This window comes from Gopherus flavomarginatus, chromosome 4 (assembly GCF_025201925.1).
Source record: "Gopherus flavomarginatus isolate rGopFla2 chromosome 4, rGopFla2.mat.asm, whole genome shotgun sequence".
NCBI classification, from domain to species: Eukaryota; Metazoa; Chordata; order Testudines; family Testudinidae; genus Gopherus; species Gopherus flavomarginatus.
In genome coordinates, this window is record NC_066620.1 from 81,085,771 (window position 1) to 81,110,638 (window position 24,868).

At 40.7% G+C, this 24,868-nt stretch overlaps 1 protein-coding gene across 1 annotated transcript in view; it reads left to right on the top strand.

Annotated features, from left to right (window-relative positions):
• The window catches only part of NID1 (nidogen 1), an 87,069-nt gene that overhangs the window by 15,355 nt on the left and 46,846 nt on the right, over positions 1–24,868 (top strand). The window contains exons 3-10 of the mRNA XM_050950482.1: positions 788–1,017; positions 1,973–2,403; positions 4,002–4,151; positions 7,509–7,760; positions 11,143–11,343; positions 12,187–12,432; positions 13,731–13,874; positions 20,380–20,508. Of these exons, the coding sequence (XP_050806439.1) occupies positions 788–1,017; positions 1,973–2,403; positions 4,002–4,151; positions 7,509–7,760; positions 11,143–11,343; positions 12,187–12,432; positions 13,731–13,874; positions 20,380–20,508 (1,783 nt within the window). The remainder of the gene's footprint in view (positions 1–787; positions 1,018–1,972; positions 2,404–4,001; positions 4,152–7,508; positions 7,761–11,142; positions 11,344–12,186; positions 12,433–13,730; positions 13,875–20,379; positions 20,509–24,868) is intronic.

Here is a 24,868-nt window from a genome sequence, read left to right on the forward strand (position 1 = left end):
TACAGCATGCACTGTGAGGGGTCCTGTATTGTGTGTTGCCCCTCATTGCACACCAGTGGCTTCTTCATCTCCATGTGGGGCCTGAGATGCCCCAGAATGTACTGCATTAGAGAGTTTAAAATGATATTTTCTCCGCTCTCTTTCTGTGGATAGTCCTTTAATCTCCATGTTGAGCTTCAGCTGGGATTTAAGTCTTTAAAACAGAAAACTCTGATTGTAAAACATCTGATAATTGAAAATGTAGTAATTTTGGAAAGTCAGTATGAATATTTGATATCACCTGGCTATTGTGTAAGGACATTTCTCACTTGAAAACCGAACCTTTTTTTTTTTTTTTTTTTTTTGGCCTAATTTTGCGGAAGCTGAATTCAATATGCTGTTCTGTGCGGATATTTGTAATTAGCATCTAAATTTGATACAAGATCGTCCAGGAACAGCCAATCCACTCCATTTTTCTGTTAAAAAGACTTTTCAATTTGCTAAACATATATTGAACTTAGGGCTTTTTTAAGCATCCTAATGGCTATTTTACATTGACTTCAGTTTATCTGTGGTAAGACTTTGATTGTGACATTTAAGCATAGTCAAAACAAATGTGTTTTTGAAAAAAAAATTAAATCTGTTTCTTTGAAAAACTTCTCAAAGGAATTTAACAGTCTCTAATAATTGTGTAATGCACAACCCATTGTGTGAACCCAGATCTTGAATTTGTTTTGTAAAGTGTCCTCTTTTTTTCTAATCTTGAATATTTTCCCACAAGTAAATGGAGTTTAAATCTTCCCCACAGAGAAACACATTCCAGGCTGTTCTAGCGTCTTCAGATTCCAGTTCCTATGCTGTTTTCCTTTATCCAGAAGATGGTTTGCAGTTCTACAGTGCACACTCCAAGAATGCTGAGGAAAACATTCCTGCTACAGTTGGCTTTAGTCAAGCCGCTACAAACTACTACTTGTGGATAAAACCAGGATCCTACAATACAGTTGCTAATGATGAAGAGTCCATCAGAAACCTGCAGGAGTATGCTTTTAAAATAAATAAATAAACCCAGATCCCAATTTTTTCTACTGTCTGACATGTTTTTATGCAGTCTGCAATGTGAGGAAAATGTCATAGCTAATAAGATTTCATTAGCCATTGTGTTTATAAATCATAAAATTTGATCAACATTTTTGAAGAATGACAGGTTTCAGAGCAGCAACTGCAAAAAGAACAGGAGTACTTGTGGCACCTTAGAGACTAACAAATTTATTTGAGCATAAGATTTCGTGGGCTATAGCCCACTTCATCAGATGCATGCTCAAATGAATTTGTTAGTCTCTAAGGTGCCACAAGTACTCCTGTGCTTTTTGAAAAATGAGAGGTTTTTGACCAAGATTTTCAAAAGTGGATGCTGATGTTGTCTTCAGTGGGAGCTACTGGGTGCACAGCCCTTTTGAAAATTGGAACACTTTCTGAGAAGCCTAACTTTAGGCATCCCCTTTTGAAAAGTCTTGACCTCTGTTCATAGGTGCTGGAACTGCCTATGGAGTGCTGCTGCTCCCCTGGGCTTGAAGTGGTTTTCATCATATATAAAGTTTACAGTTTGGTTCAATGGCTCTCAGTGTTCCCACTATACAAATTGTTCCAGCACCCCTGCCTCTGTGTTTGTGGGGAAAAGGACAGGAAGGAAAGAGAACAATTCAGAAAGTTCAGAGTGCTGCTATCAACTTGGGTCAAATTATACCCCTTTTTGTTCCCAACCCTCCCTAGCCTCCAGATAAATTCTAAAAAAAAGTTCGTTCTCAATGTATATTAAAAATTCCAGCTGTGTGCCCTAAGCTGTATTTTGTATAGGTCTGATGATTCATCCAATTTGCTGTTGTATTTATCAGTGGAGTGTAGAATCAAATATGTAGTGATTTTCATATAGAATTTATATTTACTGTTATGTTTACCTGACCCTTTGTTTAGTGTGGTTATTCTCTCTTTCTAGGAGCAGCAATTCTGGAAGGAAAGGAATCTGGGTTTTTGAGATTGGTAGCTCATCTAATAGTATTGTGCCTGCCAAAATCAGCAACAGTCCAGAATTTGGTGATGATGAACAGTATCAGGAGGTGACCTCAAAACCAGCTGTATTGCACCATGACTTGGTTGAAATAAGCCCAGAGCAGGTACCATATGATGTTCCCAGCAGAAGAGGGGATCAACAACATATTACATATAGAATTCCTCAGTCAGCTTCAGAAGATGACTTACAGCCACCACACAAAACTATAACAACAGAGACACCTCCAAGAGAATCCTCTTTCAATCAACAGCCAGAACTCTCAACTGGGAAAACGCCACCTCAGTTTCAGGTCCAGCGATTGCCTCAGCAGTATTCTCAGGTTATAGACGTGGAAGATATTGAAGAAACTGGGATTGGTAAAGTCATTTGTACTGTTTTAGGCTCTTGGCACCTGACTTTCCCCTTTATGCCCCATTCTACCACCCTAACACCCCAGTGTGGCTTCCACTTTGTCCTGAGACCAGCCTCCTCTATCCCCCCTTATCCACTTGTTTTCCACTTCCCCCATCATGGGAGGGTGTCAATGAAAGATCTGTGTGGGAAGCATGAAAAGTAGATTTATTTAAGGAGTGCTCTCTAAGCTGCTGGATATAGCCTGTTTTCCCCCCAGAATGGCTTCCCACTGCCTCCTCCACCCCAAATTGGCTCTTTCTTTTTGATTTGCCCTTCGACCTCTGAAATTCCAGACAGAGTTGTTTAGTTTTGGCTGTGTTAGGGGGATGTGTGGACAGTTTCAAGTCCAATTGTAATACTGGACCACAAACATGTATGGCCAGTCGTGCTTACCACAGACTTGTCCCGCAATGGGTCTGTTCTCAGTAGCTTGCAGGATCGAATGCTGTGGAGAAACTAGTGTCTCTGTGGAGTAAGTGTATTAATACTTCTGAAGGGCAATATAGTCTCAAAGGTATCTCTGTCTTAACAACATTTTTTATCTAAGTTGTTTTGGTTATTATGGTTGTTAAAGTAATGACCTGCATTTTTAACAGTAGCAATATGTTGCTGCACTTAGTATGGATTGTGTGTGTATGATACAAACTGTTTTCACAGAAATATAACTTTATAAACTCTTCATAGATCACAGATCACTTGATAAGGTCAGAGAACCCTGAGCCACCACTACAAAAGGCTGTTTACAATTTAGGATTCCCTGGTTTTGTGTGTTTAAAAGCTCTGTACTAGCAATGCTACTTGTTGAGGCAATGAATATAGCGAATATGAAGCCGAATGCGACACTGAGCAATTATTGGAATGACAGGACTCAGAATGTTCCCTGACCTCAGATGTGAGGATTGTTATATCTGTGAGCTTGGAAGAGCACAGGTGTGGGTTTTAACAGTGGGTGCATGGGCTGTCTGTTGTGGTAACCAGGCAAGGTACTAACAAACTTCAACGGGACTTTATTTTTAAAGTGGAAACCTCTTTACCAAGCTGCTGCTGCACCCTTGGGACTCTCACTCAGCCTCCTCCACTCCTCCCCTCTCCTTCCTGTTTCCTGTCCTTTCAGACTCCCAACAGCCAGTGCTTCCAATTCTAATAATTACAAGCAACATCTAAACACCACACTGTCCCTTCTAGGGTGGGCAGGAAACCAGAACCTTGAGAAACTTTCCCCATGTTTAGCTTAAGGACCAGATTGACATCTGGCATAAATTGGTGTACTTCCATTGACATAACTTAAGACAGTAGAGCTCCACTGATTTGCAGTTGCTGAGGATCTGGCCCAGTACCTTTTACTGGAATATTTGGGCAAATTAGCTACATATTGCAAGGCAAGCAAAAATCTATTGCAGTTGTTTGCCCTTCCTAAAAGCAGATCAAATGGGCACAACGAAATTCTGATGCTAACTCAGAATTATGTTGTGTTCTAGTTGGCCCTGTTGTGAATCTTTATAGATGTTATGGCTGTAATGTAATATGCAGAATAATAATTGGTTGGTCTTTCTTCCTACAGTGTTCCGTTACCATACAGATGTCCAACAGACCTGTGCTAACAACCGTCATCAATGTTCCATTCATGCTGTTTGCAGAGACTATCCCAACGGGTATTGTTGCAGTTGTATTGCTGGTTACAAAGGAAATGGCAGGCAATGTGTAGCAGAAGGTAATGTAACTTTTCAAAACTAAATAGTTGTACTAACATTTTGTACAAGACATTTAATGTTGTAATACAGTTATGGATAAATAGGCAATGGTTTTTTTTAAAACCCTCTTTAGTACAGAAAGGGGTGAGGTTGCTGCTTTTCTCATTTAAATGGTTTTTGTAATCTACAGTAAAGTGTTGTATCTTACTACAAGAAGTCGCACTGTGTTCCTTGGGAACGTTCTTGAGACTTTATTTGACTGACGCAGATGAGGCTAACGGTACTGCACTGAGGTTCTCTCTCTCATCCTGCTGGCTGTAGAGTGTAGGCGCTCAATAATGATGAGGCATTTCTCTTTTATGGGGTATTGCAATGTGCAATGCTTCATAGTAGAAGCCTTTCTGAAAAACATTCAACCCACTAACATGAGTGCTGACACTGAATGCAAGGTTGGTCGAAACTGGATGGAAGTTACCCTTCCTAATATTTATTGCTTGGAAAAGTACATTTTTTCCATATAGTTACAGGGTGAAGAAAATATGTAAACAGCTGTCTGGAACATATGTTCACTGGAATAAACAATTAACAACCCAGTGCCCTCAGTGTCTAGTTTAGTTCTCTTTTCCCCCCCCCTCCCCTTTTTATGTAAACAGGAAGCAGACAAACTGGGAAGTGTTGGATGTCTGTAAATTTCACATATAAGCAAATGGGAATACTGCAGTCTTTGGCAGCCTACTTAAAATGTAATGAGTATTTTTCAGGAAAATTAGCTACTTTAGATACTATACATTTAGGAAATCAAGGATTTGTTTGTTTGTAGACTAAGTGCTAAGAGCTGTGTGACTTGTGACTAAGAGCTGGACAGCTTTTTTTGTCAAAGCTTTTATTGTACAGTTGGCAACTTAACACACCATTTTAAAATGGGCTGCCACAGCTGCTGAGGGCACCGAGCTTCTGTGAACCAGACACATCACAGCACACACAAAGCTTCCGCATTACTCAGCAGTCTCTCCAGACTTCAGCAGTCTAGCACAGAGGCTAGAATAGCCTGTTATATTTGACACTTCAATCACTACAAACCAGTGTTAGTATCTGAATTTTTAGTTCATGGGGCTTTGTGTGGAGAAAAATAATTGAAGGCTGCTTGGGCACCCTCAGTCCCAAAGCATAAGTTGAAGACAGTGGGCAGGTAACTTTTTACTATTGCAGCCAAGATGATACTTTGAATAATACAGTGAAAAAATGAACTGAATGCTTTAAAATGTCTCCATTTTGAAATGGAGATAAAATAAGAAATTACACAAGCTTTTCAGCCATGCTTGCTAGGACAACTGAACATCTAAAGGAAAACTAGAGACTGGTTACTCTTTGAACGGTTCAGGAATGTTTAGGATCCAGGGTTCTAGTCTGGCCCATCTCTAGAAATAAACTTCTTTAAAAGTGCATGGTCTGACTTTTATTACTGGAGTCAAAGTATGACTCCTGTTTCTCTGACTTTTTCAGCTCCTATAGCAAAGATCTAAGCTGCTTGATTTTGTTGGATCTATATTTCAACATTGTGCTTGTGTGAGATCCAAAAAGGAATTTCTTATGTATACACTTGTAATCCTTCTAGTAATTCAATCTATACATGCATTTTGACTGTTAAGTAACTGACTAAAAGCTTTCCTTGCTTTCCTGTTTCTACAAAATGCAAAAATTGCACTTAACTCAGTGTTAGTTACACATTTAAACCAATCCAGAGCAAGGAAAATAAAAGATCTGAAAATAATGTAACTTAATGCATGTACTTTATACATTAGAAAATACCACAGCATCTTAAATACTAATCCAGAATACTACCTCTGTGCAGCACTACTGACAACCTGTGTATGACAGAATTTTGAGGAAAGTTGAGATATGAAAAATATGGGACTATAATGGTACTCCAATGTAACCTTAAATACAGCAAAGCCTGTTGTGACCACAATAGCTACCATAAAAAAAAAACTTGGTTGCTTAATAGAAGTAAACTTAAAATAAGGAGGAGCAAATTTGTACTCTGTAGCTCTGAAGATACTTTAGGACAGTGGTTTTCAAACTTTTTTTCTGGGGACTCAGTTGAAGAAAATTGCTGATGTCCAAGACCCAGCGGAGCTAGGGATAAGGGGCTTGAGGTGTGGGGGGAGCGCAGGGTTGGGGTGCAGGAGTTAGGGCTGTGGGATGGGGCCAGGAATGAGGGGTTCAGCATGTGGGACGGGGCTCAGGGCTGGGGCAGGAGGTTGGGGTGCGGGAGGGGGTCAGGGCTCTGAGCTGGAGGTGCAGATTCTGGGGTGAGGCCAGGGATGAAGGGTTTGGGGCTTGGGGTGCAGGAAGGGGTTCTGGGTTTGGAGGGGGCTCAGGGCTGGGGCAGGAGGTTGGGGTGCGGGAGGGGGTCAGGGCCCTGAGCTGGAGGTGCAGGTTCTGGGGTGAGGCTAGGGATGAAGGGTTTGGGGTGCAGGAAGGGGTTCTGGGTTTGAAGGGGGCTCAGGGCTGGGGCAGGGGATTGGGGCACAGGGTTGGGGTGCAGACTTACCTCTCATGGCTCCCAGTCAGCGGCACAGCAGGTCCGGCTCCTAGGCAGTGGCATGCAAGCAGCTCTGCTCCCCCCTCCCCGCCCCAGCATCCATTGGCTGGGAACCGAACTGGAGAGCAAAGCTGGTGCTTGGGGATGGGGGCAACGTGCAGAGCCCCATGGCCCTGCTGCCTAGAAGCTGGACCCGCTGCTGGTTGCTTCTGGGATGCAATGCGATGTCAGAGCAGGTAGGCAGTAGCCTGCCTTAGCTGGGCAGCACTGCTGATGGAACTTTTAACATCCCGGTCGGCGGTGCTGACCAGAGCCGCTAGGGTCCCTGGGTGCTAAGCAAGGCTACCCAGTGCCTAACATGCTGCGACCCAGTATTGGGTCACGACCCAGACTTTGAAAAACATTGTTTTAGGGCAGACTCTGAAGGCAGGAATTTGTGTAATTAGGGGCTTTACTGTATGGCATTCGGGTTTTTCTATATAGCATTCACTATTTGCAGATCGTATAACAAAACAGCTTGTTTATTCAACTATCTATCCCTGGGGAAAAATGAAAAAGGACAACTTCTAATTATTGTAACTCTGCCCACTCTCTCTCTTTCATAGCAATGAAACCATAATTGCCTATGCGACTTTACACTGCATTTGTAGGTGGCTTCTATGTCTAACTCTGTGAGCAACTGTCTCTTGCCATGAATGTTGATGCTAATTTTCTACTTTCTATCTACACAAAATTGATATACTGATTAGCAAATGTAGCTCTGAACAATGTGTTAATTCTGTTTTTACTTTGCGAAATTCTTTACCTTACATTGGTGTTTTTGATTGACCAGGTTCTCCTCAGCGAGTGAATGGGAAAGTGAAAGGGAAAATCTTTGTAGGAAGTAACCCAGTTCCAGTTGTATTTGAGAACACTGACCTCCATTCTTATGTTGTGATGAACCACGGGCGAGCATATACTGCTATCAGCACCATTCCAGAGGTGCTGGGGTATTCTCTGCTTCCTCTTGCTTCTGTTGGAGGTATCATAGGATGGATGTTTGCTGTGGAGCAGCAAGGATATAGAAATGGATTCAGTATTACAGGTAACTTTTTAAAATTAGAACTTGTTCAAAAGGCTGCTTTATACTTTTTTTGTGACTTGAGGCAAGAGAACTGTTAAACTAGAAAACTTTGAAGTAAATTATTAGAAAGATGCAGAAGCTCCCTGTTTCCTGCCTAGTATTGGTTGGTTGGTGCTAGATTAAAACTTCAGCCCATTTCTCTTGCTGATATAATACAGATACCTGAATTTTTACTTTACACTAGGCACAGATCCCTAGTAGTCAGAGTCAAAGTGGATTAGCCAGTTCCCATTCAATGAATTGATGTTATCAGGAAGCAGGTGACCTATTTTGGGAGGCCTGAGTATACCGCACCTCTGAAAATTGGTCTGTATGTGTTAAGAGACCACAATTTTCAGTTGCATTTTTTTATTTTTAGATAATAATGGATGGAATTATAAATCAGCACTTGACACAGAGGCAGGAGCCAGGTTCCTTTCTTTTTCTTACTTCACATTATTGGAGTTTTCTAAATATCTCACATCTTGCTCTGAATTCACCAACTTGTACAGATGCAGCAACTTTTCAGTTTAGACCTCATACTATGTATAGATGCAAATTCCTAGATAACTGAAAATCATGTCGCTTAGCAAGACAAAGTGGGTGAAGTCTCGGGCCCCCTGGGGGATTGTGAGCAGGTTTCAGGGGATCCATCAAAATAAACCAGTGAGCAGGGCTAACGTTAAACTCACCGGGGCCCAAGGCAGAATGTTGAAGCCTGAGCCCCGCCTCCCAGAGAAGAAGCTGAAGCTCGAGCAACTTAGCTTCGCGGGGGCTCCTTGTGGTGTGAGGCCCCAGGTAATTGCCCTGCTTGCTAGCCACTAATGCGAGCCTGGCTTTTAATCTACCGGATATGCAGAAAAACAGTGGTGGTGGTGCAGGTGGGCCATGGAGTTTTTATAGCAGGTTGGGCGGGCCTCAAAAAGAAAGGTTGAGAACCCCTGTTTTACTGGACCAACTGCTGTTGGTGATAATGACAAGTTTTTGAACTTACACAGAGCTCTTCTTCAGGTTTGGAAATTCCAAATAAAAAGATATTACTTCACCCACCCTGCCTCTCTAATATCCTGAGATCAACATGGCTGCAACAACACAATCACAGCTCTTGAAAGATACATTTCCCTAGATTTTCATCTTTAATCTGTTCCTTCTGAATACATCTGGCTATTTGGCAGTTGTATAAATAGTCATAAAAATGTAAATGGGTCTTAATTCAATAAATCACAACTGTTGCAAAGTGTGGAGAATCTTTCAGCATAAGGAAACCTTTATACTACAGAACTAGCATAAAAGATGCTCCTCACCACTGAATAGTAAAGACTTAAATCTGTAGGGTCATTTTGAAATTATACTAGTACACAAATTTGTAAAATTTAAAATGCTAATGAAAACAATGGGTCTTGTTGTATCCTGGTATGGCAATAAAGCTGGCCTTTAGACACTTGAAAGAAGCAGCCAACATGCAACAAGATAGAAAGGAAACACCCTCAAATGAAAGTTTGGTATAAATATTTGAGTGTCCTCAAAAATTCAGTATTTACATTTGTTCCATTGCAATAGCTGCTGCCTGCTGACACTGCCTAAAATGTGGTGAGATTTTTGTTTATGATACCACATGAGAAAAGTCCTGAGCTTTCTCAGACTATACACTTTTTTGCTGATGTTTAACATTATCTTAGTCTATCAGTGTGCTATGGGGAGGCTATCCTTCTAATGACAGGAGAATTGGAGCCAGAGGACCTGTTCCTGAGAGGTGCTGAGCACCTGCAACTCCTTGTAACTTAAATGTTTTGTCGTAACCACTTCAAGTCTCTTGGTAGTTTATCCTTAAATGGGGAAACCTGTTTTTTCCCCTCTGATTACTGTAAAATCATTTTGGTGGCATATTTACTACCTTGTATATAGGAATCTTTTAAATAAGGTACTGAACAAAGTATATGATAACACGTAGGGTGGTATTTTCAAAACTCCCAGTCTTTTAGGAATACAAGTCCCACTGAATTTCAGTACGAATTGTGCTTCTAAGTGAGTTTGGGATTTTTGAAAATCCCACCTTTAAACAAAAATACAACAAAATGAGGTGAAAGCAGAATTTGAGCCTTAGAGGTGAACTTTTTACCTGCCAAGACTGGAGTGTAGGGATCTGTGTTTTCTCCTACAACAGCAAATCAGCCCAGATTCTATGCTGTGCTCAGCTTTTGCTTGGCGCAAAAAGGACGTGGGGTTATTGGGGAGCCAGTTACAGCACCCTTATTATTGGGGTATAGCTGTGCTGAGTCACCATGTAGGTTAGATATTTCAGTTGCTTATAGTCCCAAATGAACCATATGCTAATTTTTTCTTGGTAATCCCCCAACTTGTACCTCTGTGCTGAACTGGCTATACAGCCACTGATAGCTAAAAGGTCCCAATGCTGGGGGTATTCACAGCTAGATGGATCTGGCTGCTTTTGAGCATCTGCAAAGAAGAAGCCAGAATGCAAGGAAAAGCTGGCCCTATGAATACCTAAAACATATTAGGCTTTAGGTGCTAACAATAGCATCAGGGGAAATGCTGCACGGGAAATGCTGAACCTTCAACTGCAATTTTGGCAGGCAAGTGAGGAATTCACTGATATTTTTGTTAAAATTCCTATACGTTTCAGAAATATTTTTGTAATTCAAGGCTACAAATAACTAGAGATGGGTCTGAATTTCTAGACTGATTCAAATTCTACCACTCAGACCCATCTGTGAGTATAATCTGATTTAGAAGTTTATGCATCTTTTTTTATTTGATGCTTTACAGTTCTGTGGCACGAATTTTGTCAGCCTCATCAGTATGTTAATTGAATATAGAATTTTGTTATTGGGTTGTGTTTGTTTGTTTTTTGTGTATTAATTTATTGACTTCCTGGAAGCTAGTTCAGGAATTTATAATGTACATTTCAATTTTTTTTTAAATTGGGGACCAGAAATGTTCTGCCTGTTAATAGATATATTTTCTCTGAAGAATAAAACCACTTTCAACTATAACACATATGATAAGACTTACTATTGTATATTTTGGCTCTACCTCAACTCTTCTCTTGATCTGAAACCTTTTTCTTCTGCCTTATTTGCAGTTCAAGATGTTTAGTACCTAAAAGTCTGGGTTCTTTTACTATATTCAGTGATAGTGTGTCAATGGCAATTTCTAGAACTATAATTTTTCCTTTATATGGGAAAAAAAGTGAACTCTTAGAAGATCTTGCATAATAGCTTGGAGAAAATATTTGCTTTTTGTTTGGTTGGTTTTTGTTGTTGTTGTTTTGAAGAGTTGTGGGCAACAGTTTGACTAGATGGATTCAAATTTAGTCATGGTTTTTCCTAATCTTGATTTCTAGGTGGTGAGTTTACGCGGCAAGCTGAAGTTACCTTCCTTGGCAGTAATGAGAAACTGGTTATCAAGCAAAAGTTCAGTGGAATCGATGAACATGGTCATCTTACAATCAGCACAGAAATGGAGGGCAAAGTACCCGAGATCCCATTTGGTGCATCAGTCCACATAGAACCATACAATGAGCTCTATCACTCTTCTCGTTCTGGTAAGAAACAACATGAATTAATGGAGGTGATTATCAACCATATTCCTCAGAAAAGAAAATAAGAATCTGAAAATCATTGCCTGTTACACAGGTTCATACCTGTTTTCAGTGTAGAGTTTGCTACCATATACTTGTTCTTTGGCTCTTTGGAACAACTCAATGAGAATGTTGTAATAACTTTTATCCTTGAAAATTGCATGTTCTTGGTCTCTTGTGAGATTAAAAATTTTTTTATTAATTGTGTGGTGTGTAAAATGCTGGATTGACAGCTCTAGAGACACTGAAGGGGCCTTTCTTTTATCTACAAAACTGATAACAATGTAGACAGCAGCAGTGCAGATTTCCTGCATTGCTTGCTAATTTTTCAGTTCTGATCTACAGTGCTCAAGAGCAGAGGGTGATTTGGTTTTTCAGCTTATTCAGTCCTTGGTCTCTATTTTCTAAGAGACTACCATTAACTGTACCTATTGCTGTGAGGCTTTTTGCAATGTGCACAATGCTCCACTAGGAACTGGACTGAGACCTATGTATCAGTTTACATAGGTCACTGACCAGTTATCTGGTAGTAACCATCTATCACTGGGACTTGGGCAGGATTTGCTAAATTATGTTTAGATAAATATTTAGCACATTGTTTGAAACTCTGATACATGAAAACAAAAAACAGGCCAAATCAAGTGGAATTTCCTCCCTTTGAATAGAAAAACATGGCAGTGCTTTATAGCTGCTTGTCTGCAAAATTCTGTTTAATACAATCTTGCCTTTGATCCATGTCTGCAGATGGAAATGGGCTTTGTACTGTCCCTTTCCTCTCTTATCCATGTGGTATTTGTTGTATTTCAGTGATCACATCATCTTCTACCAGGGAGTACACAGTGACAGAACCAGAACGAGATGGGATTGCTCCCTCCTACACTGTAGCCTACCAGTGGCGACAGACCATCTCATTCGACGAATGCATTCATGATGACTCACATCATGCTATTTCTGCCACACAGCAGCTTTCAGTAGACAGTGTCTTTGTCCTGTATAATAGGGACGAACAAATTCTGCGATATGCTATGAGCAACTCAATTGGCCCAGTCAGTGGTATGTATAATGGTAATTCTTCAATTCCTCTTTGGGGACTTGGATTGTGGGAAAACAGCTCCTTTATATTTCACTTTGCATTAGCTGGATGTTAATGAAATAGATTATATAGCTGCGTTACTTACCTGGAATTCAAAATGCCTATGGACCTTTTTTTAAAAAAGATCCAAAAATACCTCTTGTAAATTGAGCACCCAACTGCTATTGAATTTCAGTGGTATTTGAGTGCCTAATTCCTAGGATACTTTGAAAATACTAGTTTGAAACATTTCCTTACTAATACATCCACGGAGAATTTTCATTTACCTCATGTAAATGTTACCTTTTAAACATATAACAGTTCTATCATCAATTTATCAATTTTTATACTGTATGGGAGCACAAACCCACTGCTGCAAATAACAACCCAGTACTAGAATGAATCATGGCTCATAGAAACTAACTTCTATTTAATGGCACATCTTTCAGCCATCATAATATTTCATTTCTATATGATGTGCAATAGCCAATTATACAAAATGTTTTATTAGAGTGAAATGATAAACTTGTTTGGGTGTGTTGGGATTTTTTATTAATTTTTGTTTAAACTTGAAACTTTATTTTAAAGGATTTTTTTGCAAAGGTTGATAAGTCTGGGCAACCTTAATGACAAGTTAGCAAAGGTTTTGTTTTTTGTTTTTTGTTTTTTGCGGGAGTTAAATTAGGTGTGAGTGAAGGAACAATTTAAAAATGCACACCAAGTGAGTACAGAAGGGAGTATGTTTAGTTTTTGATAGCAAGGATACAGGTTGAAATAAGGCATTCCTAGCTAATGGAAAAAAGCATCCCAACCCAAACAAAACAATCTTCTTTAGTGACTCAAGAGACTGGAAGGTAACTGCACACGTGATTTGACTTAACCTTGCTTTTTAATTGTGTATATAATTTGCTGTGGGCTTTTCTGCATAAAAGTGTCATCTGTATTGTTTTTATAATTTACTTTTGTAAAAGTTCTTGAGGAATTTGTGCTGTCATGTTTGAGGTAAAAGGTATGATTCATCGTTGACCCGCATCTCAACTGTAGGAACCCCTCTTCCTGATGAGACCAACTGGCACAGAACTGGCCCTCACACATACTGCAGGTGTAAGCAATCTCCCCTCAGTCTCTGCCTCAGTCCCCATGCTGCTGCAGGGATGGATTCAGACTTTAAACTTCCCTTTAAATAAGGACAATAAGAGACTAATGTTTGTCAGATAGTTACATTTAACTTGGCCTTGTTTTAGCGTCTTCAGTGGCTAAATACAATCTCTTTTAACAGATGGTTCTGCTGATATCAGCCGGAATCCTTGCTACACTGGTTCCCATGGTTGTGACACCAATGCAGTATGTCGTCCAGGAACAGGAAATCAGTTCTCCTGTGAATGCTCTGTAGGCTTCCGTGGAGATGGACGTGTTTGTTACGGTATGTGAAACATTTATGCATCAGAATAATGGCTTGTGTAGATTCTGCTGGTCATCACTGGAATATATTAACCCTCAGAACTGACCCTTTTGGCCTGGACTATTAAAACATGTCTTGAAAAATCTTGCTATTGGAATATGGTTCTCTAAAGCTTTCTGAGGCAGGAATTCTTTCACTATGTGTTTTGTACAGTGCCTAGCACAAAGAACCCTAAAGCTAATTGATGCATGAGTGCTATAAATTCCTAATGGGGGAAGAAGACAGTTCAAAATAATTACTTACATTCTTTCCTTGGTGAGCTAGTGCGTATATTAGAACTTCGAAATGGCTGACAGAAATTTTGTAATATTTTTGCCTTTCAAAATCCAGAATTTTTTTTTCTCTGCTACCAATCCTACCTATATAGCATATTCCTAAAAGGACTGCCATTTTCTGCTCACAGACTACCTATAACAAATGTTACTATGGCCTTGATCAAAGCAGTTAATATTGAAATCAATAGCAATCTTCCCACTGTCTTCAAAAGACCCAATAAAATCCAATCTCCGTTAGTAATGGATTCCAATCTGAAGATTTGTGTGAAGACCAAGTACAATTTTACAATTTATAGCGCAGTTTGCCACAGTCCACATAGTCTGGCAATACTGTGTTTATAATATGGTTGAGACACAATGGAGTTAATTAATCATTGTTAAATTCATTTGTTTTGGCTGTCTAGTCTGAATCTGTATTCCTCTTGGTTTACTGGATCCCCTTATGCCATCTCAGCTGTTGCTGACTGAAAAAACTTAGACCAATAGCCAATGCTGTAAGAGCTTTTCTAGATTAAAAGTGCTGGTCTGTATATATGTTAATACTCCACAGGGTTGCTTTGCTTTTTTCAGATTTTATTGTGAAGCAATCTCAATTTAGCTGCTTATAAAAGAGGAGGGAGCAGTTTTAATGAACTGTTTAAAACCTAACACTCTCCAGCTGTGTCTCCACAAAGTCTTACTAGGAATCCTGGATGGGAGTACTGAACTCTTTGTACATGTAAAACATTAGTTTACGGATGTCTTGGGCTATGCAATGTATATACTCATAGACTCATAGACTCTAGGAATGGAAGGGACCTCGAGAGGTCATTGAGTCCAGTCCCCTGCCCTCATGGCAGGACCAAATACTGTCTAGACCATCCCTAATAGACATTTATCTAACCTACTCTTAAATATCTCCAGAGATGGAGATTCCACAACTTCCCTAGGCAATTTATTCCAGGGTTTAACTACCCTGACAGTTAGGAACTTTTTCCTAATGTCCAACCTAAATCTCCTTTGCTGCAGTTTAAGCCCATTGCTTCTTGTTCTATCATTGGAGGCTAAGGTGAACAAGTTTTCTCCCTCCTCCTGATGACACCCTTTTAGATACCTGAAAACTGCTATCATGTCCCCTCTCAGTCTTCTCTTTTCCAAACTAAACAAACCCAATTCCTTCAGCCTTCCTTCACAGGTCATGTTCTCAAGACCTTTAATCATTCTTGTTGCTCTTCTCTGGACCCTCTCCAATTTCTCCACATCTTTCTTGAAATGCGGTGCCCAGAACTGGACACAATACTCCAGTTGAGGCCTAACCAGCGCAGAGTAAAGCGGAAGAATGATTTCTCGTGTCTTGTTTACAACACACCTGTTAATGCATCCCAGAATCACATTTGCTTTTTTTGCAACAGTATCACACTGTTGACTCATATTAAGCTTGTGGTCTACTATGACCCCTAGATCTCTTTCTGCCATACTCCTTCCTAGACAGTCTCTTCCCATTCTGTATGTGTGAAACTGTTTGTTCCTTCCTAAGTGGAGCACTTTGCATTTATCTTTATTGAACTTCATCCTGTTTACCTCAGACCATTTCTCCAATTTGTCCAGATCATTTTGAATTTTGACCCTGTCCTCCAAAGCAGTTGCAATCCCTCCCAGTTTGGTATCGTCCGCAAACTTAATAAGCGTACTTTCTATACCAACATCTAAATCGTTGATGAAGATATTGAACAGAGTCGGTCCCAAAACAGACCCCTGCGGAACCCCACTTGTTATACCTTTCCAGCAGGATTGGGAGCCATTAATAACTACTCTCTGAGTATGGTTATCCAGCCAGTTATGCACCCACCTTATAGTAGCCCCATCTAAATTGTATTTGCCTAGTTTATCGATAAGGACATCATGCGAGACCGTATCAAATGCCTTACTAAAGTCTAGGTATATCACATCCACCGCTTCTCACTTATCCACAAGGCTTGTTATCCTATCAAAGAATGCTATCAGATTAGTTTGACACGATTTGTTCTTTACAAATCCATGCTGGCTATTCCCTATCACCTTACCACCTTCCAAGTGTTTGCAGATGATTTCTTTAATTACCTGCTCCATTATCTTCCCTGGCACAGAAGTTAAACTAACTGGTCTGTAGTTTCCTGGGATGTTTTTATTTCCCTTTTTATAGATGGGCACTATATTTGCCCCCTTCCAGTCTTCTGGAATCTCCCCTGTCTCCCATGATTTCCCAAAGATAATAGCTAAAGGCTCAGATACCTCCTCTATTAACTCCTTGAGTATTCTAGGATGCATTTCATCAGGCCCTGGTGACTTGCAGGCATCTAACTTTTCTAAGTGATTTTTTACTTGCTCTTTTTTTATTTTATCTTCTAAACCTACCCTCTTCCCGTAAGCATTCACTATACTAGACATTCCTTCAGACTTCTCAGTGAAGACCGAAACAAAGAAGTCATTAAGCATCTCTGCCATTTCCAAGTCTCCCGTTACTGTTTCCCCCTCCTCACTGAGCAGTGGGCCTACCCTGTCCTTGGTCTCCCTCTTGCTTCTAATGTATTGATAAAAAGTCTTCTTGTTTCCCTTTATTTCCATAGCTAGTTTGAGCTCATTTTGTGCCTTTGCCTTTCTAATCTTGCCTCTGCATTCCTGTGTTATTTGCCTATATTCGTCCTTTGTGATCTGACCTAGTTTCCATTTTTTATATGACGCCTTTTTATTTTGTAGGTCACGCAAGGTCTCGTGGTTAAGCCAAGGTGGTCTTTTGCCACATTTTCTATCTTTCCTAACCATCGGAATAGCTTGCTTTTGGGCCCTTAATAGCGTCCCTTTGAAAAACTGCCAACTCTCCTCAGTTGTTTTTCCCCTCAGTTTTGATTCCCATGGGACCTTACCTATCAGCTCTCTGAGCTTACCAAAATCCGCCTTCCTGAAATCCATTGTCTCTATTTTGCTGTACTCCCTTCTACCCTTCCTTAAAATTGCAAACTCTATGATTTCATGATCACTTTCACCCAAGCTTCCTTCTACTTTCAAATTCTCAACAAGTTCCTCCCTATTTCTTAAAATCAAGTCTAGAACAGCTTCCCCCCAGTAGCTTTTTCAACTTTCTGAAATAAAAAGTTGTCTGCAATGCAGTCCAGGAATTTATTGGATAGTCTGTGCCCCGCGGTGTTATTTTCCCAACATACATCTGGATAGTTGAAGTCCCCCATCACCACCAAATCTTGGGCTTTGGATGATTTTGTTAGTTGTTTGAAAAAACCTCATCCACCTCTTCCACCTGATTAGGTGGCCTGTAATAGACTCCCAGCACGACATCACCCGTGTTTTTTACCCCTTTTAGCCTAACCCAGAGACTCTCAACACTTCCATCTCCTATGTCCATCTCCACCTCAGTCCAAGTGTGTACATTTTTAATATATAAGGCAACACCTCCTCCCTTTTTCCCTTGTCTATCTTTCCTGAGCAAACTATACCCATCCACACCAACATCCCAGCCGTGTGTATTATCCCACCAAGTTTCAGTAATGCCAACAATGTCATAGTTGTATTTATTTATTAGCACTTCCGGTTCTTCCTGCTTATTACCCATACTTCTTGCATTTGTATATAGGCATCTAAGATACTGGTTTGATCTTGCCTCCCAGCTTTGCCCTGACCCTCCTTTCTCTCTGCCATTATAGCCCATGCTCCCTCCTGTTTCCAACCCATCTCCCAGGTCTTGTTCCCCACTTACCTGTGGGGTTTGCTCACCTGCCCCGTCGAACCTAGTTTAAAGCCCTCCTTACTAGGTTAGCCAGTCTGTAAGCAAATAAGGCCTTTCCCCTCCTCGAAAGGTGAACGCCATCTGTGCCTAGCAGTCCTTTCTCGAATAGCATCCCGTGGTCGAGGAAGCCAAAGCCCTCCTGGCGACACCATCCTCGCAGCCAGGCATTCACCTCCACGATGCATCTGTCTCTGCCCGGGCCCCTACCTTCGACAGGAAGAATCGAAGAGAATACCACCTGCGCTCCAAACTCCTTAACCCGTACTCCCAGAGCCCTGTAGTCACTCTTGATCTGCTCAGTGTCACACCTCACGGTATCATTTGTGCCCACATGGATGAGTAGCATGGGGTAGTAGTCAGAAGGCCGGATAATCCTCCACAATGCCTCTGTAACATCTCGGATACAGGCCCCTGGCAGGCAGCATACCTCCCGGGATGAACGGTCAGGGCGACAGATGGGTGTCTCCGTCCCCCTCAGCAGAGAGTCTCCAACCACCACTACCCTACGTTTCTTATTATCAGTGGTGGCAGCAGACCTCCCAGCCTTAGGGTTACGAGGCTTCCCCTCCTTAACTGTTGGGGGTGATTCCTTCTCTCCTGTATCAAGAAGAGCATAACGGTTATCTATTACCACAGCAGGAGGGTTCGCAGCAGGGGTGGAGCACTGCCTGCTGCCAGAAGTAACCAGCTGCCAGTGTCCAGCCTGAGCCATCTCCTCCTCCACTGGTGTGTCAGATACACCCTGAGCCATCTCCTCCTCCACTGGTGTGTCAGTAGTCCTGTGAACTGGGACAGCTACGTCAGCTGTCTCCACATGGATACTGTCCAGGAATTGCTCATGGAATACAGCTCTACCACGATAAAACGCGACCCGATATAACACAAATTCGGATATATTGCAGTAAAGCAGTGCTCTGGGGGGGCGGGGCTGCGCGCTCTGGCAGATCAAAGCAAGTTCAATATAACACAGTTTCACCTATAACGGGGTAAGATTTTTTGGCTCCCAGGGACAGCATTGTATCGGGATAGAGGTATAATTAGTAGTACATTATTTAGAAAAGGACATAGCTGTGGTACCTCAAATACCGCTTGTAATAAGTGTAGATAAATATTTATTTTCAATGTACTATCCAAAATCTTTGCAATTGTCCTGATTTTTTTTTTTTTTAAAGCCCAGGGCAGCCTCTGTAAACAAGAGATAAAGAAAAGAGGAGAGGAAAAATTATCACAAAGGTCTTTGGGTTACCCTTGCTTTTTGGCTCTGATAACATTTTCACTTCCAGAGACTATTAAATGTATAATTATGTGATTTTAAGTGTTCCTCTCCTCCTTTTAATTAATAATTGAATATAGCTGTTTCATTAGAGCTGAGAGCTCATGTAAAATGATTGTACTCCTACCTACTACCATAGAACCTGTATCTTGTTAGAGTACTCTAATTTTGTAGAATGGGTAAAGAATGTTTGGAAAAAATAGAAGCCTTTGGAACCATCTTTTCAAGACTGGACTCATTTAAATGGAAGCACTTCTAAAAGGAAGTCTGTTCTTCTCAGTTGTATGGCATTCCTGTTGTCTAAAATCACAAGTCTTAAGTATTTCACGGGACTCTGCAGTTTAATGTATGACTTACAGAGTAATAGCCATTTTATATTGGGTAACTTCTCAGGGTGAAATATGTTATTAGGCTGACAAAGCTAAACTGTGAAAATGTGCTATTTTGTTTGACTCTTCTCATAATTTAGTCCCTCCTACGTATCCCAGGTCACATTAGAAATTCCCTAGATGTCTACACTAGCTCCTCCTAGCTGGAGATCTATAAAACCTGATCATATAAAGCTTGGAATACATGACTTACAGTTAAAGTTATGAATCAATATCACATCTGTACAAGTCCTCCACATGTTACGTTTAGTTAAACTATAGTTGGTAGCTGCTATATGGCACAATTTAATAAAATATTAGTCCATTTTATTTTCTGAATGTGTGCTCTCTGACAATTACATGCGGTAAATTATTATGCATTAGTGTAGTTCTCCAAGTAACAAGCCTCCAGCATAGTCAGTAATGCTCATGCTGTACATAGCACATATATGAACAACAAAATATATAATTTATTTTAAAATCTAACTTAAAGTTACAGCAGCAATTGTTGGTTGAATCCATATGGTACCATAATGATAAAGTTTACTGCTATAGCTTTGTGCAATCAGATCATCTTAGGAAAGGAACCTTTACTGGCCTGTGGAAAGTTCTTGAATCTCTCTTTGGAAATGTTAAAGAATAACAACACAACTGGTGTATGGACTGGTTTTTTAGATTAGCTTTATTAATCTATCTATATATTTATTTAGTAGTAGTTGCATGATGCCCTTGTTTCCAGGATCCACATTGTTCACCCCGTTGTAATAACTGGAATCTTTGTAACATTCTCCAGATGTTGATGAGTGCTCAGAGCAACCAACTGTGTGTGGCACCAATGCAGTCTGTAATAACCAGCCAGGAACTTTCCGATGTGAGTGTGTTGATGGCTATCAATTTTCAGACGATGGACGGACTTGTGTGGGTGAGTTTAGTTCCAGATTTTCTTAAATCATGTACTAGCAGGTTTTGGGAAATGTGACTGTTACATAGAGCACAGATGTAGAGTCAGGTTTTGGGGGTTCTGTTTCTGTTTCTGCCACTGATTTGCTGTTACTTTGGGCAAGTCACTTAAAGGTGACCTTCAAAGAATTTTTATAACATTAGGTGTGTGTCTTTTTTCACAGTTTAAAGAGCCTTTTAGTACCCACTGCTTTTTCCTTGTGAAGGTACACTGTAATCAAGCCACCTCTCAATCATGTTTTTGATAAGCTAAACAGATTGGCTCTCTAAGTCACTAGAAGGCATTTTCTCTGGCCTTGAGTAATTTTTGTCTCTTTCCTACAACCTTTCCAATTTTTAAACATACTCTGTAAAATATGGAGAGCAGAACTGTATGCAGTATTCCAGTATCAGACTCACCAATGCTGTATACAAAAATAAAATCACTTTCTGACTTCCCTGTTTATACATCCAAGGATTGCATTAGACTTCAAACAAGCAGAGTTTAACAACTCAGAACTAGTAGGAAAGGTCCCATGGAAAGAAAATCTAAGAGAAAAAGGAATTCAGGAGAGCAGGCAGTTTCTCAAGAAGACAGTATTAAAGGGGCAACTGCAAACTATCCCAATGCAAAGAAAAAATAATAAATAAATAAGAGGCCATTATGGATGAATTAGGCCATGTCTACATCTAAAATTTTGCAGCGCTGGTTGTTACAGCTGTATTAGTACAGCTGTATAGGGCCAGCGCTGCAGAGTGGCCACACTTACAGCAACCAGCGCTGCAAGTGGTGTTAGATGTGGCCACACTGCAGCGCTGTTGGGCGGCTTCAAGGGGGGTTCGGGGAACGCGAGAGCAAACCGGGAAAGGAGACCAGCTTCGCCGCGGTTTGCTCTCGCGTTCCCCGAACCACCCTGCAAACCTCAGGGAAGGAGACCTGCTTGCTCGGGGTTCGGGGAACGCGAGAGCAAGCCGGGGAAGGAGACCAGCTTGATTACCAGAGGCTTCCTCAGGTATGCTGGGATACCTGCTTATTCCACGGAGGTCAAGAAAAGCGCTGGTAAGTGTCTATACTTGATTACCAGCGCTGGATCACCAGCGCTGGATCCTCTACACCCGAGACAAAACGGGAGTACGGCCAGCGCTGCAAACAGGGAGTTGCAGCGCTGGTGGTGCCCTGCAGATGTGTACACCTCCTAAGTTGCAGCGCTGTAACTCCCTCACCAGCGCTGCAACTTTCTGATGTAGACAAGCCCTTAGGATCTCTTGAATGACCTGAAAGTCAGAGAATCCTACAAAAAATGGAAACATGGACAAATTGTGAAGGATTAGTACAAAAGAATAGCATAAGCATGTAGGGACAAACTCTGAAAGACCAAGGCACTAAAATGAATTACACCTAACAAGTGACATAAAAGGCGATTTTAAAAAGAGGCTTATAGAGCCTTGTACATCAGGAGCAATAGAAAGATGAAGGAAAATGTAGGTCCACTATGTAACAGGGAAGGAGAGTGCATAACAAATGATATTAAGAAGGCTGAGGTGTTTAATGCTTAATTTGGTTTTTTAAAAAATTGAGAACAGATACTTAACATGTGGGAAGGAACACAAGCCAGCATAGGCAAAGAACAAGTGAAAGAATATTTAGATAAGCTAGATGTATTCAAATTGAAATTCACCCTAGAGTACACAGGGAATTAGCTGAAGCAATCTCAGAACCATGAGTGATTTATCATCCAAGACTTATGGAGGATGAGTGAGGTCCCAGAGGACTGGAGAAGGACAAAAAAAGGGAAAAAAAGAGGACCTGGCAAGTTATAGACCAGTTAACTTAACTTCTTGATACCTGGAAAGATATTGGAATAAATCATTAAATAATCAATTTTGTAAGCACCAAACAAATAATAGGGTGATTAAATAAATCAAGTTGTCAGGAACAAATCATGCTAAACCAACCTAGTTACCTTCTTTGACAGGTTTACTGGTTTAGTGGATGTGAGGGAAGCCATCAAAATGATTTAATATGATTTAGTAAAGCTTTTAATGTCCCAAATGACGTTCTCCTAAGCAAATGAAGGAAATGGAGTCTAAATGAGATTACTATAAAATGGGTGAACACAGCGGCGTATTATTGCCTAGGCTGGCAAATTTATAATAGCAGCATTTTTGTAATTGCAACATCAGTGACGCCGTGATTCTACCAATCATTGTGCGTATTGAAACCACCAATGATGGCGTGACGCCATTTAGTAAACATACTAGCGAGAATCCTAAACATTAATAATATGACCGGAAGGAAGAAATTAAGTGGTTCTCAGTTCAAAAAAAATGCTGTACAAAAGAAAGGGAAAATGAAATGATAGCAAAAATGCGCAAAATTGATTCCTTTGTTATATCAGTTAGTGCCAATAGTGAGACAGAAAAAATAGTTGAAAGTAGTAGTGAAGTAAAAAATGAAAATATTGGTATTGATATTGAAAATATTGATATTTAATAAGTTCATATGGGGCTGAGGGCAGCAATTATTTCAGGGCCTAGTGGCGACAAAATCATTAATCTGCCACTGGGTGCACAGCTATACTCAGAGTGGTTGTCAAAGTTTCACTGTCACTCTAGAAGGACATATCTAGTGGGGTCAGTCCTGCATCCAGTACTAGTCAATATTTTTATTAATTATTTGGATAATGGAATAGAGAATGTGCTTATAAAATGTGCAGGTGACACCAAGCTGGGAGGGGTTGCAAGCACTTTGGAGGATAGTCTCAGAAATCAAAACAACCTTGACAAATTGGAGAATTTATCTGAAATCAACAAGAAGGACTTTTCTTTACTGAATGTCAAAGTACTACACTTGCCAAGGAAGAATCAAATGCAGAAAATGGGGAATAGTTATGTAGGCAGTGCAGTAGAAAAGGATCTGGAGGATGTAGTGGATCACAGACTGAATATGAGTAAGACCTTTTTGTTTTAAATTTTTTATTTTTTAAATTTTCCAGGTTTTATCAGATTTCATTAAAAAAAAAATTAAAATGAAGGGCAGGGGGAGGTGAGGAATGGAGGAGTGCCTGGTTGGGAGTGTCCTCTGTGTGTCCCTGTTAAATGTAATCAGTTGATGATTACTGGTCCCTAGCGACCACTAACTACTAGTCCAATGAATAATTCATCTTTATCCATCATAGAATCATAGAATATTAGGGTTGGAAGGGACCTCAGGAGGTCATCTAGTCCAACCCCCTGCTCAAAGCAGGACCAATCCTCAGATTTTTTGCCCCAGTTCCCCAAACGGCCCCCTCAAGTATTGAACTCACAGCCCTGGGTTTAGCAGGCCAACGCTCAAACCACTGAGCTGGTCCAAAACAGAGCTACCACATGTTGGATGCAGTATCTTTTTATGTTAGAAAATTATCATCTATGACTTTTATAAAGACTGATGCTTTACTAGTACAATTCTCAGCTAAGTTTTCTTGAAGGCTGAATATAAATCTAAACAAATGTGATTTTAAAATTGTCTGTCTTCAGATATCAGCTCTTTCATACTTGCCTGTTACTTTCAGCTGTGGATTCCAAATGTAATTGGTGTTCATAGTTGTAAAGAGGGAAAAATTAAAATGATCAGTTACTAACATGCCATCTGATTTCACAATGTCTTCAAATTTAAGGCAGGTCAGTCTTAACTCCAGTTTTAACTGTCCCATTGTGTTGCTCCCACTTCTGAGCATATGCTGACAAGCTGTCTGCTTGCTGTTTCTGAGAGCTGGACTGCATTGTTGGGGTCCTGAAGTGAGCTGGCTGCAGTAAGTTTGCCCGAACAGGAGGGGCCAGGGGTCCCTCCCACTTTTTACCTGCCGTAAGGGCAAGTGATGGGGGTGGGGGGAAGGGGTAGCGAGGAGCAAGCAGGGGTTGGGAGCAGGGGAGACAGCACCAAAGTGGGGCCTCAGGAGAAGGGATGGTGCAAGGCAGCTGTTATGCTATACAAAGCACATGGGATCTTTTTATGAGTCCTGCTAGTTGATGTTTAGTTACCAGTTCAGAGTCTGGATCAATTTAGTGGCCAGCCAGATTGGTCGCAGAGGGGAGCCGGGCTCTGTTGGTCGCGATCTGATGCTGCTGGAGTGTGGCAACACGAACCTAAAACCCCATGGCAGAGCACCCTGTTCTTATGGTCTTTTTTTCTCTGTTGACGTCTATAGATTTTGCTGTGTCCGTTTCTGACTGGTTACTTCTTAGTTGGTGTATCTTTTGATGTAAACATTCCAATACACCTCCAAGAGGGTCATCCTGTCCTTTGTTCTGATTTAATCAATTGTCCTCGGGGTGCCAGACTTTACCTCAGGGTCGTCAAT